The sequence below is a fragment of the Pezoporus wallicus genome, unplaced genomic scaffold, assembly GCF_028554395.1.
Source record: "Pezoporus wallicus isolate ANWC-B61680 ecotype Strahan unplaced genomic scaffold, APGP_CSIRO_Pwel_v1 contig_13737, whole genome shotgun sequence".
NCBI lineage: Eukaryota > Metazoa > Chordata > Aves > Psittaciformes > Psittacidae > Pezoporus > Pezoporus wallicus.
The window spans coordinates 211,068-227,778 of NW_026641629.1; the positions used below are offsets into that span (position 1 = coordinate 211,068).

The 16,711-nt window shown below is 54.7% G+C and overlaps 1 protein-coding gene across 3 annotated transcripts in view; it reads left to right on the forward strand.

Moving 5' to 3' along the window:
• The window catches only part of CDH22 (cadherin 22), a 50,909-nt gene extending 34,572 nt beyond the window's left edge, over positions 1-16,337 (forward strand). For 2 of the 3 annotated variants that reach the window (XM_057424687.1, XM_057424688.1), the window contains 4 exons: positions 5,704-5,825; positions 6,110-6,227; positions 14,209-14,460; positions 15,731-16,337. In XM_057424687.1, coding sequence (XP_057280670.1) covers positions 5,704-5,825; positions 6,110-6,227; positions 14,209-14,460; positions 15,731-16,269 — 1,031 coding nt within the window. In that variant the 3' untranslated portion in view covers positions 16,270-16,337. The remainder of the gene's footprint in view (positions 1-5,703; positions 5,826-6,109; positions 6,228-14,208; positions 14,461-15,730) is intronic. The other variant, XM_057424689.1, reaches the window with a different exon arrangement.
• Positions 16,338-16,711: the final 374 nt, after the last annotated feature.

Below are 16,711 nucleotides of genomic sequence, written 5' to 3' on the forward strand. Positions count from 1 at the left end.
AGGAGTTGGGTCAGGCCTTGGCTCGAGGCACAGAGATTGGTTCCTGCTGCCCTGCCATGGTAATCATCTGCCCTGGCTGGGCAAGGACCCAGGCCCTGCTGTCCTAGGAGAGGAAGGGGACTGCATGTCCCAAGCCCCTCTCTGTGCTGATGCTTTGCGCCTCTGGCCAGGGTGACCCCTGTGCTGTCAGGCTGTGGTGCTGTCATGAGACCTGCCCAGCATCAGGCAGCAATGGGCAGGCAAGGAGGGGACCACAGCGTTGCAGCACAACTCAGCATCCAGAGGAAACACGAGGTGACAAGAATCAGAAGGACAATATTTACACACAGTGGCTGGGATTTCAGAACAAGTCAGTAAATGCTGCAGCTCCCCTCCGGCAGGGAAGCCTGTCGTGCTGGATCGCTTCAAAAGCCAGCGAGACTCTTCAGCGCTCTGACTTCTCCTGTGGTGAGCTCTGACTCATCCATTTTAACTGCCCAGACGTTCCTCCCACTGACATTATCCTTAACGTTTTGTAATCATGAATTATTAATGACTGATATTGAATTTAAAGTACAATTTATGTCTGAATCCTCTGGTGGAAAGGGCAGTTGTAAAGGTGCAGCTGCCCAAGTGATGGAGCGGGGTTTTGGAGCAGGGCTCAGCGCGGAGTGGACACGGGGCTGGCGGAACCGCTGGCGTTGGCGTGTCCGCTGGTGTGTCCGGCGCGGCAGTGCCTAACACACGGTGTCTGGGGCTGGGGGGCTGGCGGGGCCCTGCGCGTGCTTGCCATGGGTGTGCAGGTTGCGGCTGGCTGCCACAGGCTCTGCTGCAAGGCCAGGCAGGACGTTAGCAGCTCCGGCAGAGGCAGGTGGTAAAATATCCTTCCTCTTTCCTTGCTGAGATGTGAGCTTTGCAGAAGGAATGAGGTGAAGCTGGTAGGTTCACTCCATTCCTGCCTACTCAATTCCTGTGGGGCTGTGCCCTCTCAATTCCCACGGCGCATCTTGCATGGGGCATGTTGCACCAAGGTTTTGCCTCCCTGCAACCTCCTCAAGCTGCTTGCCCTGTCAGCTGGCAGGACTGTCCGGAGAAGGGTTTAGCAAATGGCAGCTGATGGAAAGCTTGCCCGCAGGCAGCCTGTCTGTTAGGTTTGAGCAGCTTGGAGAGCCCTGCCTGGGACCTGGTGCTGCTGCAGCAGAGGCCGTCTCCAGGGTGCATGCCCCACCAACACACAACCAGAGAGCACGTGTGCATCTAAGGAGCAGTACTAAGAAGCTGCAGAAGGTGTCTGGCTGTAGCTATGAGGTCGCTGGGCTGGGGGCTGCAGGCAGGATGAGGAACAGGTCCCCCCCTGGGACAGGCACTCCCGAGCGTGAGCTTCCTCGGTGGCTTGTGACCAGCATTATGCTTGGCCTCGAGACGTGGCAGCCAGCAGGAAGCATGGGGCTGTTCAGCCAATCTGGCTGGGACCAGGCCAAGCATTCCCAAGATAAATCTTCATCTCCCTTGCAAGCTGTTTACCTTCCTTGGGCTAATATTAGTGATTCTCTTCCTGTTTTCATCTTTGCTCATGTAAAATGATGAGGCTTTGACTGCTGTGTCCACTGCTGGTAATTGAGATGATAAATCTTCCTGCTGGAGTCTGGCTTTAATCAGAGCATTGTGTTTGGATGCGATTTAATGACTCTCATGCTGCTGAGTTTGGGCAGGACTCCGGAGAGGTGAGAGCCATTTATATGTCACTTGGCTTAACTGCTGCTTCCACTTTGCTTCCCCTCAGCTGGGAGTCACGTTTTCAGCTCCAGCCTCTGATGTAGCTGGTGTGTCCGAGGAGTGGTACTCCTGGCATGCCCCTGCTTTGTCCTTGCCATCGGAGTTGGGCTTTGCAGGCAACTGCGCCCACATCTCCAAAACCACCCTATGCTTCACAGCCATGGCGTGAGTGCTGGGGAGCAGAACGGCCCATCGCAGCCTTCCATTCTGCACTTTGTTCTCTCAGTTTGCCAAGATAGCAAGAAATAAATTCCACCCCTGCCTCTTCTTCCCTGCTAACGTGAACATTTTCAATTCAGTGCTGTACCAGTGTGGTCTCGATGCAGAAGAGAGCAGGTCGCATGCTGTGCACAGCAGCGTCCATGAACTGTTTCCACAGGTGCTGCAGCCCCAGGCTGCAGCCCGCAGTGCATTGGGCTTTACTCAACCTGTGCCTCAGAGCCAGGAAAGCTGCAGAGTGCCTTTCTGTGTGTGATGTCGCTGCATGGCAATGTGTGCAGGCAGGAGGGCAACTGCATGTGTGCCTCAGCAATGGTTGAGTTTGGGGCTTCACAGCAGAGGTCTGGGTGTAAAAATGCAAAGTGTTTTAGGTGAGTTTGCATAAGGGTCTGGTGGGGTAAGGACCAGATCCCAGTGTAGCAGTAACAGCAGGTCTCCTCTTTTCCTGCCATGGCAGGGGTGGCCAAGGATCTCAGCAACCCCTTCCCATCACTGCGCGCTCTGCTGCAAAGCTTTCAGCATTTGAGAGTAGCTTCCTGGGGGAGGTCGGTGTTGGTCCTGCAGAACCCAGGGAGAGGGCATGCTGCTGATGTTCTGCATCCAAATATTTTACACAACAATATTGTCCTGTTCAGATTACTCTCGTGCTCAGTTAACTTAAGAAAAACCACTTTGGGATGTGGCTGCAGGTTCAGCTGGTCTGTTTCAGTCTGCCTGTAGCACTGAGGCAAGTGCCACTGCTGAGCATGGGAGCAATGGGTGGCAGAGCTCCATCCCCTGCCCCGGCAGGCTCCAGCGGCTCCGAAATAATTCAGCCTGTGTTGGCAAAGGCAGCTGCCAGTCCTCAGCCTGAAGCTCCCGTAGTGCACTGCTGTGCTTCCAGCATTTCCCCCTTCTTCTGTGTATTTTCCATGTCTCTTTCAGATTAATAGCATTCCAGCTCCTGAAGGAAATGCAGAAAAATGGCATGTTTAATTTTAATTTAGGAAAGCGTTTAGGTAGCAGCCTAGTTTCCTCACTGCTGTCAATCAGGTTTTCTCAAGGCTGACATCAATTAGTTTAAAAATATTGAATGTAATTTTGCCTGACACAACATATTGCAGCCACTGCAAAATATAATTTATTTTAGAAGAAGAAATAATTAAACTAATTTGCATGTCAGTCAGCTGAGCTGGGATACGGAGGAGAGGTGCTGCAAGGGAAGGTGACTGGTTTTCCTCTCCCGTCGCACTTGGCCTGGCCCGTGCAGCCTCCACTGCACACTGGCCGCGCGCTGCATGCAGAGCCCTTCCAGGGTGTGTTTCTGTGCCATCCTGTGGCCCCTGTCCACCCAGGACATGAATCTCTGTGTGCTGCAGCATGTGAAGAGGTGCGTGCACACAACTGGTGTGCGCGTAGAGGAAGCTTTTGGCCTTGCACATCATGCCTTTCATCACAGGCGTACTCCAACAGTCTGAATTGCGCTTCTGACCATCATAAAATCAGTTTATGCCACATAGTTACAGAAAGCACCTCTCAGATGCTTTGGAGTTAACTTTTCTCAAATACATCTAACCATATTTTATATTTTCCACCCATAAATCCAGGTACTGCCTCAAAGGAAAGGGGGAAGTTGATAAGTAAAGCATTTGAGGAACCTTCAAATAGATTACAGTCCAGCCAAAATAAGAAGAAGCCGATGTGTGCTTCACTGAAAGAGTAGAAAATCATGCAGTGATTGCATTTTTAGCCTTGATGTTCCTGGAGATGGCGAATTTTAACCCTGTCACTGAGCCACGAGTAAGTGTGAACCTCAGGGTTCAGCAGCTTCAGAAGGGGCAAAAGGAGAGAGGGTTTATGACAGGACAGCCGTGCTTCAAGCTGTGCTCAGGGCAGCAGGATGTTAGTTATGGCTCTGGCAGAGGGGGTCGGTGTGGGTCCTTGGCACATAGATGACCCCACTCATGTGCGTGCCATAAACCATTCCTGGCAGCTGCTCACTGATGATGGGGATGGGGCTAGGCCTATGGGTACGTCAAGCTCTAAAAGTACTGGCCCTCCTGATGGGGCTGTGAGAGGTCTTGAAGGGAAGTGGCTGTGCTCAGGCTCACCCAGAGTCCAGCTTGACCCCACAGAGCCCCCGTGGATGTGCCATGCCGAGAGGTCCTGGGGAGACTCGGCAGCACTGGGATCTGCTCCCGCTCACAGCTTGGGCACTCTGGAACTGCTCCTCCCGGTTGTGCGTAGGAAGGGAAAGAGATGGGGTCCTCCCTGCTCTTTTTGCCTTTCCTAATCGTTCTCTCAGCAGTGCCTCCAGGGCAATGCCAGCCTGCTCAGAGCTGAGCAGCGGGGATGGCTGTCCGTCTGCCTGCAGGCTGGGGAGGGGGTGATGAGATGCTGTTGTCCTCCTTACAGGAACTGAGCCCTTTTTCCTCCTCATCTGTGGCGCCGTGGCCATCAGGCGCATCTCCTCCACCTCCCCCGGATCCCTTCCCACCCCGCTGCCTCCCCCTTGCTCTCTCCCTGAAAGCAATTGCAGTTTACTTCACTGCACCAACATGCCTTTTAAAATAACACATAGTTCCAGGCTTTTAGTCACGACTTCTGCCTCCCTCCTCCAAATCTAATCACTAGAGCAGCTGGTCTGGGTGAGAGGGAGTGATAACGTGAGAACAGGGTGAAGGCAGCTCAGGGGAGGGGGCTTAGGTTCCTGGCTAATTATGGAGCAGCACTAAATCTCCTCTCCCCTGGGCTCTCCCCCACCTGATCTGGGGGGGGCAGCATTAATTTCATAGGCAAACAGGCAGCAGAGCTGCTGCCTGAGCGAGGGGAGAGGCATCAGGTCTGTCACAGTTGCAACCTCTGGATAAAACAAAGGAGATGGGGTATGAGGGAGTTCTCATTTCTGGAAGTGCATGAGGTGCTTCAGAAAACATTAGGCTCTCCAGAGTGATTTATAACCTTACAGCCGAGGGCTCAATGTACCTTTGCAGCGCGTGCCTGCGCTGGAGCAGCACTGCAGTGAATGGAGCTGTAGATGCAATCCCTGTCCCGTGTGCCAAGAGCAGCACCAGTGGGCGCAGCTCTGGCCCAGCAGCTCCATGCCCCAGGAGAGGGGAGATCCGGCTGCGGCCCCTGGGCTGGTGAGTGTGGGGTGCCCTTGGTCTTGCTGCATGACCCCCCCGGCACCAGCTGGCAAACGGTGGCGGGCTCAGTGCAAGCTGCTGATGGCAACGCAAGAACGGGTGTCAATGTGCAAGGCTCCGTCCCAGGGCAGGAGCCTCCTGCCCTGACAGGCAGCGTTCGCCCCCAGGTCACTACCATGTGCTGGAGGTGCTCATGCCACGTCTGATCACTGCCCTGTGCTCTTGGTTGATCCTAGGTCTTTCCTATCCCGGCTCTGCTCACTCACCTGTCAGCTGCTGCTGCTAACCCCTGGGCTGTCAAGGTCAGGATCCAGTCAGGGTGCGATGCCCTCACACCTGGGTTTGCTCAGCCTTTCCAGGGTAGATCAGACCAACAGCAGTATTTTGGGAGTCCTTGTTGCTCGGCACAGCTCACTCTTTGCTGCAAAGCAGAGCAGGGAGACTGCGGAAGCCCACAGGAATGGTCTGTGCCATGGGACCCTCTGTGCTGGCAGCAGCTGCGTGGCTGCAGTGCCCTCTGGATGGGCAGGGGTAAGGAGGGTTTGCTCCCTGCTAGCAGCAGATGGCACTTCCTGCTGAAGCTCTGCTTCTTTCTGTGTTTCAGATAATCACTCACAGGTGTCGAGAGCCTCCCTCCGTATTCGTATCCTGGACGTGAATGACAATCCGCCTGAGCTTGCCACCCCATATGAAGCTGCTGTGTGTGAGGATGCCAAGCCAGGCCAGGTAGTGGGTATTCCCCAGCCCTTCTCCCAGGTTTCCATCAGTGCCTGCAGAGCTCTGGACCATGCCAGCCTGCCCGTTCTTCCCCTTCTGCCTGAACATCTTCCCATGCAACCACCGTCACGGCTTTGCTGGTGTCCCACAGCTAAGCCCATCTGTGGGGCAAAGGCTTGTCCCTTGCTGTGGCAGCAGGCAGTGATGCTCTGCTGGGCTGGACCTGGTGAGCAGGGCCCGTGCGCAGGGCTGCAGAGGCAGCAATGACACTCACCTCTGCTTTCTCCCCACAGCTGATCCAGACAATAAGTGTTGTGGACCGTGATGAGCCTCAGAGCGGCCATCGCTTCTATTTCACACTGGCACCTGAAGCCACCAACAATCACCACTTTTCCCTGCTGGATATCAAGGGTAAGCCCTGCTGCACCCTTCCCAATCCTGCTGCCTGTGGGCTGGGTGGCACTGCTGGCCATGGGGAGGGAGGCAGAGCTGTGGGCATATGGTCCGTCTATGCTGGATGGAGCTGAGGATCCTCCAGGCACTCCACAAGGCTCCTTTGCCAACCTGGAATGGTGGGACAGGTCAGCTAGCAGTTTGGATTTCCTCAGGGAAGCTCTGCTAGCTTCCTTCTCTGCTGCCGAAGCTCCAAAGCTCCTCTTGCGCTGTCTCCTTAGGCTTTGTGTTTTCAGGGCCCTCGGTCCCTTTCCTGATGCAAAATCTCCAACCTGCCTGAAGGCAAGGACACAATGTGGATTTACAGATGAACGTGCTCCCAGTTTGAGCATTGTGATTTATCTCTCCCTAAGGTAAATCCCGGAGTGCCGGTCATCCCAGGTCTGCCGTGCGGGTGGGCAGCCCCTGTGCCTCGACACAGGCTCGGGAGCCTGCAGCAGCCGTTGGGGTTACCTGGGATGTGGCCAGCAGAGCTGGATCCCCCGTTTAGGGGGTGGCTCAGGAGTACCCTCCCCTGGGAAGCTCCCAGTTCTTTGCATCTCTGGGCTGGGGGGCTCCCCATGATCCCAAACTGCCGATGTAACCAACAGGCTGTGATGCAGGATTTTTCTGGCTGAGCCCTCGCTTGTGGACTGCAGGGTCAGGCTTCGTGCGTGTGGACAATAACAACCCAGAAAGGTCGTTACCAGGCTGCTTCCTATTTTTGACTGGGTTTTTGAGTGAATTTAGGTGCTGATTGCAACAGTAAGTACAGCAGGAGGGACCCTTGCACATACTGGGGTTTTATCCAGCCAGATATGTACTTTCTTGCCAAAGGAGCCAGCCCAGATGGAAACCAGCAAATCACATTAAAATACTTCTTTGTTTTCCAAACCCTTTTTTTCCTCTGTTTTTGCAGTTTCATCTATCAAAAGTCTGATTTAGTTTGTTCTGAGCTTATCGGAGGAACCTTCTGCTGACATAAGATCGTGCTCCCTCAGTTTGCTTCAGCATTATTAGGGATAGTCAAAATGGAATTTGCATCAGAAAGCTTCAGACACAATCATAGAAGGACCAGTAATGCTTTGTGTCTTAAAAAGTGCCACTGTCCCTGGCCCAAGTCCCTCCCTGGCACTCCCGGGCAGCTGTTCTCACAAGACCTTTGCTTCTTATCATCTAAGCAAGCTTAAATCCTTTGCAAGCTTTTGCCCCACGCCCAGTGATTAACTTGCTCGAAGGACCTTGTGAGGACGTGCCTAAGCGTGCCAGATTCCACCCTGCTGCCCATCCGCACCAGAGCTCTCCAGGAGCTCTGAGGAGCACGGGGCTGCACTCGCTGCCCTGAGCCGTGGCTGGTTCCGACCCCGGAGCCGTGGCTGCTGCTCCACCTGCCCAGCAGGAGGGACCTGTCCGGTCGCGGTGGGGGCTGCCGGCTCCCGGTGCCTCACTGGCACCCAGCAGCCACCCGGCAGCGGGCGCTGCAGGAGGGCACAGGACACGGGCTCGTGCGCTGCTGCCTCCTCCAGCGCTGCTGCTCTCTTGAGTGGGATGAGGCTCTCGTTGCACCTTCGTGCTAAACGATCCCACAAACTCTGCATGTGGTGCAACACTGCATAAAATGAGTGAAAGCTGGCATCACCTCCCGCCTTCTGCTCTTGGGAAAACAAATGCTGTTGCTGCAGGGTTATTCCCAGGGTGCTTGGAGACCCTCCCAATTGCAAGCAGTGCTGTCTTCCACGGCAAGAGGAGGCAGCTGCCTGTGCAGATGGAGGCACCTCTCACTTCTAACATGCATGTGTTTTAGTGCTATCTCCCTTCTTTTGATTCCTTCCCCCTAGTCCATTGAGCACCTAAGTGTGCTCACCTTCGCTCCCTGCCCTCCTGGGTTCCTTTGCTGCACCCTCTTTTGCTCCCCCTCTTGCCTCCCTCTTGTGCGTTTGCCCCTCTTGCACTTGGCTCTACTCCTCCGTATAAATATCAGTGGTGACAAACTGCTACCACCAGCCCATCTGTTTCTTCGTACAAATTTGTAGCCAGTTTTGAAACGTGATTTATAAATATTGCTTTTGCAGCCAAGGAGTGACACTGATGGATGTCAGCACAGATGGATTCTCTCAGCTTTGCTTAAATCCTCTCTTTTGCTTTGCACCTACTTCGCTCGGCCCCTGCAAGCCATCTCAGGAGGGTGACTTGTCAGTGCGGTAGAGATCAGCATCCACTTGGGAGAGCTCCCTTTACCATTCTTCAGGCAGGGCAAGAGCCCCAGGCTGTGGCAGGGCTAGCAGCTGGGAGCACCAGTGGCTGCAACACTGCTGGGCTCTTAGAGGGCTCCTCATGGAGTGTGGAGGAAGACTGCAAGGGTTTTGGAGAAGGCCCAGGGTGATGGATGGGGCAGCCTGTCCATCAGATGATGAACTTGAGGATGGAGTACCTGCCGGTAAGTGTGGTGGTCACAGGGCAGGTCTCCTGCAGCCTGATACACCATGGTATGGTCATGGTGCTGCTGCTCACCCAGACCCCACTGGGTCAGGTCCCGCTGCAGCCAGAGCAGCTCAGAGTGGGGGTGGCCCTTGCAAGGTGCCTGCAGTGAACATCTGCAGCCCCGTTCGTCACCTCCCAGCAGCACCCAGAGCTGCCTCTGATGCTCCAGTTCAGGGATACAGGAGCAAAAGGTGACCCTGCAGGAAACTGCACTAGCTGGATTAGAGCCACTTTGCACAAGTCAGGCTTTTAGCAATACTACCATTTCCGGTGGGTATCTCTCCTTCCTTGATCTTGCTCTGTCCAAGGGAGTGCTCAAGCACTTCCTAATTCATCGCGCAAGGAATAAATGTGTCATGTGTGGTAACAACAGCCGCGATCAAGAAGGAAGATGCCCAGCAAATTAAGGGGCATAAGGAAGAGATAAAACTGGAAAAGCTGACCTCACCCAGCTCCAGTTGGTGCAATTCCAAAGGCATTCACCATCCTCTGCCTCCCAACTTGCCTTTTGCTGCATCTTTCTGGCCTGAGAAAATTGATTACAGCAGGATCAAAGGCGATTAAAGCCTGAAATCATACTCTCCAAGAAATGCTAATTGTGTTGGAAGGGAGGGTAGAAAGCATCCGAGCCCAGCAACCTGGAGGGGGTGGTAGATAATACAGAGTGACACATGGAGCTACTGACTCCAGAGCTCAAGGGCTAGGCAAGCAGATGTCTGAACTCTCTGCAGGTCTCATTAAGAGTATGTAACGGGTGATAGAAGATCAGAAAATCCTAACAATCAAAAGCAAAATGTTAGGATTCCAGGATTGCCTCAGGATAGAGAAAGCCTCCTCCAGCCCCGCAGGGATGTTGTTGTTAGCATGAGCAGCTCAGACACTGGTCTGACAGTGAAGTGAAAAAGAGCATCGAATCTGTGTGGGGCTGAGCAAAGGCAAAGAGCGGGAGTGGTCTGGTCTGGCCCAGAGAACCTGGGAGAAGGAAGAGGCAAAAGAGAAGAATCAGATTCTTCTTCTGCAGCTGCTCCTGCCTGGGGCTGGAGGGGTCTGAACGCACCTCCCTGGAGCCGGCGTGCCTGGGCACCGGAGCTGCAGAACGGCTGCCAGAGCAGGGAAAGGCACGTGCTGGTGGGGTCCTGGGGCATGGGAGAGGGTGTGGGTGTCGAAATCCAGACTGGAGGTAGCTTGCTCCCTTCTGGTCTCCTAACACTGTTTAAGATTGAGTTATGGGAAGGATTTATTATTTCTATCTTTGAAGCTGCCAAGAGCCTCTTTGGAGACGGAGTCTGAGAGACAGAATTCCTGTATTATTCCTGGAGTACCACCAGAGTATATTGCATTCTTGAGCTTTCCTCTTGCAGCAGTATTGACTGGTCCCTGCATTCTTGACTCATCTTGATTTCTGGCTTGTCTGCTCCTCAGAGCAGGCAGAGGTGCCATCTCCTGTCCGTTGCACAAGGTGATATGATGTGACATGGGATAGCATCACTGTGTGGTCAGGAAGAGGGCGGCGTAGGAAACCTGCAGAGGAAATGTCAGTTTGTGCAGCAAGATGGCAACGATAGGAAAAGATTTGGCTTGAGGCTTCAGAGAACACATGGCATGACCGTTAGAGTGGTGTGACCACAGCGCAAAGTACAGCCTTGGAAAGACAGGCCAGGAAAGCATAAATGTAGTGATTCAAATGCATCTGTTCAGGAACGCTGTGGATTAACATCTGCTCGAATGTCAGTACCACTGCCTGGGAAATGCTGTTCCTCAACCTCATGACCCCAGAACTGGACTTAAGAGAAAGCTGCTACAGAGGAAGAGATGCGAGAGGCCGCTGGGCCAGGCTTGCCTGGCTTTCCACAACGACTCAGGCTGTGCTGATACAAACAAATCTGCACCAAGACACATTCAGAAGCAACTGCCTTCAGTCAGCAGCATGTAGAAAAGCAACTGCGCAGAGAAATTACACTGTTTCATAGGAGGTTTGGATGCATTTTCCCAGATCTGGGCAAAATTTTCTTTACGTCTATGGTCAGATAGACTACGCTGCATGGCAGCAGCAGTGCTTTTTCTGGAGTATCTCACAAAGAAATACAGAAGAAGTTTGGGAATAACAGGGGTGTAACTATGGGACAGAGAAGAGTTATCCAGGTGCTTAGGAAGCTTGGGCACAGTGGTGGCCAGCAGGGAGGTAGCTAGAGCCATCCCAGTGCCTGAAGTGAACTGGTCTCAGCTGGACTGGGGTCTGACTGGCCAGCCTTGGTAAAGCAACATCATAGGTGGTGTGAAATTCCTGTGGATCTCCGTCCTGTGGGAAGTGCTCACATCACCTTGTTCAGGAGAAAATGGTATTTGAAATACTGGTTTGTAGTTGTAATGTTTCTCTCTCTCCCTAGCACCAAGTCTGGGGTTATGGGGCAAGACTCAGCCCCTCCTGAGCTGAGCTTTCTCAGAGCAGAGCTGTCTGTTGTGCTGCTGATATATTTAAGTACTAGCTGCTTTATTTTCACTTTGAGAGTTCAGCAGTGAAAATACTTCTTCCCCTACTTGGCGGTGAGGGGGCTCAGCGGTGCGATGTGCTGCCTGAGCAGTCTCAGCTGAGCTGAGGTTAGCGGCTGCCTCTCTGTGACTTGCACATGTATTTCCCCTTGATTCCTAGAGATTGTTTCTAAAAATATGGTGTGCCTTGTGGCAAGTCCCTCACAGGAGCTGGAGCTGGCTGTGAACAGAAGGGGAGTCGCCAGCCTTCTGCTGCATTTCCAGGGAGGTGAAGAGCTGGAGCTGCACCGGCGTTTTCACAGAGCTGGAGGGATGCTCCCTGGGTGGCTGCGGGAGCTCCCAAGCACAGCGGTTTATCACACCCAGGCCAGACACAGGCTGAGCAGCACGTGGAGGTACTGGGCTGTGTGCCAGGGTCCTCTGACCCCCAGCTCAGGCTTAGCTACTTGACTGCTGTGGTGGTGCCAGCAAAGGCGAACTTCCTGGGGCAAGGACCAGAGCCTTGCCCACACAAGGGTGAGGTGGTCTGTCCCGTTTGTCCTGTGGCTTTATCTCCCCTGGTTCCAGATGCCCAAGGCTTATGTTTAGCTGGGCAAGCTAGGAGTTAGTCCTTGGCCTCTTGCTAACCTGGTGCCATTAACATTATTTATATCTGCTTCCTATGCTGCAGCAAGCTGATCGAGCAGCACTCAGCGAGATCTGGTTACCTTTGTGTGAAGGATTAGCATAACAATAATTATTTTCCTCTCTCATCCTTAGTAGGTAATAGGCAGCTTCTCAGCAGACTCCGCTTCTGGTGCTCCCCAGTGGCTATGCCAGTTGCCTCTGTGCTGGTGCCACATCTCAGACAAGGTGGCCACATCTGGCAGGACCTGGTGGCTGCCCAGGTAGAGTCGGTGGTCCCTGCCTCCTGTACGGAGAAGCCAGGCAATGCGTGTGGTGCAGAAAGGTTGTGCTCTCCAATCTGGGTGATGCCCTCCATGTGCTGGGGACACTGCAGCACTCAGATCACATCTGACTCAAAGCATGGGTCAGTGCTGGGTGTGCAGCCTTGCAGGCAGCGAGCTGACATTGTGTGAAGTGTCTCCCTCTGAGGCAAATTGTCCCCAGATCGACTCGTGCAAGCATTTGCCTTATGCTGTCTTGTGCTCTGTGCTCCTAAGGATGTTGCCTGCCTGAAGTCTTCTGCTGTGAGCAGGGATAAGTGAGGTTACCCAGAAAATTCCTTTAGTGGATAAAAGATGCTACATCCGAATGAAGAGTTTTGTCTAGTGACCTGCAGCACAGTTCTGTGTGCATGAGTAAGATCTGGTTTTGAGTATCGCCCTTGTGGCATTCAGTGCAGCCTCCTGTTGTTGGCTGGTGTGGTCTTCTCTCCAGTGTCCTTGCCTTTCCCACGTTGAGCTCTTCAAGGCAGACCTGGGCTCTGAGGTGAGCTGGAAGAGATGGCTTTCTCCGTGTCTCCTTTATGGTGGAATCAGCTCTCCCCAGCTGAAAGGCTTCACTCTCCCCAGCAATGCAGCCATATTCTGGCAACACAGAAAACTGGTGGGCTGAGTCCAGGAGCCTGACAATAGGAAGCAGCAGCTGGTATTTAGCACCATGAGAGCTCAGTGCTGTTCTAGACACCAGCCTGTGCACGGCTTCCTCCCCTCTGGGCACAGACAGCCCATCTTCCTCCTTCTTGCTGCACTTACCCATGCTGGGCTGCAGCACACGCTGGGGGAGCACAGATTGCCCCAGCTCCTCCTCTTCCAGGCTGCCCTGAAGCAGAGACCAGCCTTACCCCAGCCAGGGGCAGATGAGCTCTGCTGCAGCTGCAGCGCCGAGGGATCTGCCCTGCTTCCAGGTGGGCGCCTGTCTCCCTGCTCTGCTCTTGCCTTGCTCCTGTCCCTGCCGTGCCCGCATGCTCCCATGCAGCACCCAATCCATACAGCAATTTCCGTGGTGGCAGGCAGCCCAGGAGCCAGAATTAGAATAGATGCCTTTTCCAATCGAAAAGCTGACTGATACAGAAAGGGGCCAGTCCAGCATAAATCAGGTGCAACGAGGAGAAAGTCTGTAGACAGCAGCACCTCGCTGTGAGTGCACCAATCTACCTTTTATTAGATAAAGACTTCAGACAGTCAGCAGCAACTTCTGGCTGCAATTGTTCAACTACTGTTCAATCCCTTCTTGCCCATTCAAGCTGGCAGTAAGTAGCACACATGAGCAGGGAGCTGAGCTGATTTTCAGTCCCTGTTCCTACCCTCCCTGCTCCAGGTTTTCCAGGCACAGCTGCTGCTTGGGTTCATCTCTGGCACTGGGGTCCTGGAGGGTCCCATGAAGTGGCCGTGTTAATGGGATTGTAATGGGTTGTGCTGTGCCGGCTGAGCCCCTGAAACTGCAGGGTTTGAGCAGATGGGGAGGAGGATGCTGGCTTGGCTGGGAGGCTTGGAAGGAGCTCTGCCTGCTCCTCAATAAGTGACTGCGGGTCCTAGGGTCCTCCGGCTGAGGCAGGACCCTTCACCCATAGCTCTTGGGTTTGGAAGCAGTTAATTGTCTACACTGGTCTCCATGTCAGCAATTGATTTTTATCATTCCTGCCCTGTGTCACTCTTTGAGGGTCTTCAGGAAGGTTTTTTCCTCTCTCTACTCCTACTGCATTGTCTGTCAGCACGGCCCAAGCACCCGCGTGCCGCTGCTCCTTTGCCGGGCTCGCCGTGTGCTGAGGAGATGCTGGGCTGCCCTGGGGGACCTGGCCAAGGGGCACATGCTGGAGCAGAGCTGGCTGCCCCTGGCTGCTCGGGTTGCTGCAGTGCAGGGGAGCCTCAGGCTGGCTCCCTGCTCCCCTGTGATGGAGAGGACGGAGGCCCCATCCCCTCCTGGGGTGGCTGCTGGTGTTGGTACAAACAGCCGCTGATTGTCTTGAGCACGGGGGAGCTCCTGGCAAGTCCTGCTGGCTGTGCTGTGGGAGTGACTTGGATGTGGGTTTACTTGTTCCCTGCAGACAACACGGCTGCGGTGCACACGCAGAGAGTGGGCTTCAATCGCCAGGAGCAGGATGTGTACTTGCTGCCCATTTTGGTGGTGGACAGTGGCCCCCCCGCCCTCAGCAGCACAGGGACTCTGACCATCCGTATCTGTGGCTGTGACAGCAGCGGGGCCATCCAGTCCTGCAACAGCACAGCCTACGTTGTGTCAGCTACGCTGAGCCCCGGGGCCCTCATCGCACTGCTAGTGTGCATCCTCATCCTGGTTGGTGAGTGCCTGCCTGTCCCCAGCCTCCTCCTGTTCTGTCCATCCCCTTTCCATCCAGCATCACACAACGAGCACAGGCCACAGCCATGGTGCAGGCTCCTCTGCTCGCTGGTAGCTGCAGCGTGGGGACAGGAAGCTTGGCCCTGCCAGCGAGTGAACATCGGGAAGCTCCGGCGTGCACTGGGCCTGGTGGCAGCCAAAGCAGGGCTCCCTGTGCACAGCTGCATGCTGCTGCCCTGTGGGCACCGGAGGGCTGCCGGCTGGCTGCCATGCTGTGCCACAGCAGGCGTCCCGCAGTGCATGGGCTACGTGTGTGTCCCAAGGTGGTGGCCAGTGGCGGCCCATGAGGGACTCGTGGTTGTGCTCTTGCCTCGGGTGGCTGGGTCGGTGTTAGAGTGCACATGAGTGTGTGGCAGGAGGTGCACGCAAACCAGAGCGTTGCCCGCATAGGGCCCTGCACCCCGTGAAAGCTGCTGGCTGCCACTGACATGGTGGCACAAGCTTGTGCTGGGGCACCACGGGATGGCATAAAGGTGCAGGGAAGTGTGGGCTTGTGTGCACGTGGGAAGGGGCTCTGAGAGGGGTGTTGCGCTGTCCTCAGCTTTAACATAGGGCACCTGATGGCTGCTGCTGCTGAAAGCCCTCCGACACCAGTGCTGCCCTCAGCTGAGTCCTGGGCTGTCCAGACAGCCACTGGCTTGTGGAGGCCAGCTCAGTGTTCAGTGAAGTCTCCTCTCCTTGGCATATCTCTGCTCCCAACCTCCTGCCATGTCTCCATTTAGAAAGCCCTTTCCCACAGGGTGCACTTTACACCGGTTTCATTTTCTGACGCAGCGCAAACAAATTTCTGCCTAATTGCCCAAACGAATAAAGTGCACATCGGTGCTTTAAAGGTGATGGGATGAATGGATGATGATCCAGGACACAGCTGCGGCTCGCTGCTCAGGCTCTGTGCCATCTGCTCCACATTCACCCTCCCAGCATTTGGCTGCTGCTGTGATTCATGCACCCCCTTTTCCTACTCATCTTCTGCAGAATCCGTCCGTTTGTCTGTCCAGCCGTGTGTCCATCCATCTCTCGCTCCTGTTTCAGTGGTCACACTGCATGAGGAAGGAAGCTCCTGGTCCCCACTGGAGCCAGGGCAAACCTCCCCGAGCTAGTGAGACAGCACATGCTTCTTGATGAGCCTGGCTGGCAGGAGCCAGTGCTCTGTGCCCACCAGCTGTGTGCACAAGCCCCTGTGCCCGTCTGACCATCTCCTCCTTTCCTAGTGCTGATCCTGCTGATCCTCACGCTGAAGCGACACCACAAAAGCCACCTGACATCTGAGGATGATGAGGACATGCGGGACAATGTCATCAAATACAACGATGAAGGGGGTGGTGAGCAGGACACAGAGGCCTATGACATGTCAGCCCTGCGCAGCCTCTACGACTTCAGTGAGATCAAAGGTGGTGACGGAGGGGGGATAGCAGGAGAGGGGGGCCTGAGTGGAAACCCGGCCTCCGAGCTCCATTCCCTCCCACAGTGGGTGCAGAGCCCAGACCTGGACTTCTCGGTGTTCAGAGACTATATCTGCAGGAAGGTGGAGCAGGCGGACGAGGACCAATCTGTGCCGCCCTACGACTCGTTCCAGACCTACGCCTTCGAGGGCTCAGACTCCCCGGTGCCCTCGCTGAGCTCCATCAACACGTGGTCCAGCAGCTCGGAGCAGGACTTCTCCTACCTGGGGGGCTGGGGGCCGCGTTTCCGGCAGCTGGCAGCGCTGTATGCGGGGCGCAGGGGCGAGGAGGACGCCGACGCCTCGTAGCCATCCCACCACCCCCTGTGAGGTGCCAGCAGCTCCTGGACCGGGCTCCATGCCAGGAGGGCTCAGCGTGTGCCGAGGGGATGCAGTGATGGCTGATGGGCTCCTCGGCACACACCTCCTGTTCATGACACCTCCACACAAGGGGCTGGCGTTCCCAAAGGAGCCGCTGTGGCAACAACATCTCCTAAATACTGGTCTCTGTTAAAGCACTACGCATTCATTTCAGAAAGAGAAAATCTAATTCAGGAGAGTTTGCAGAGGGTTTCTGCCCCACAAATTATCATTTAAATTGATCTGTTCAGTGAGCCCTTTCCAGGAGAGGAAGAGCAAACTGGGAGCCTTTTGTTGTCTAAATTGTTTTTGTCACTTGAGTCAGAGCATTTGAAGTGCTTTGATTTCTCTAAGAGCTTTCCTTGCAGAGGGAAACAAGCTTTTAGCTTCT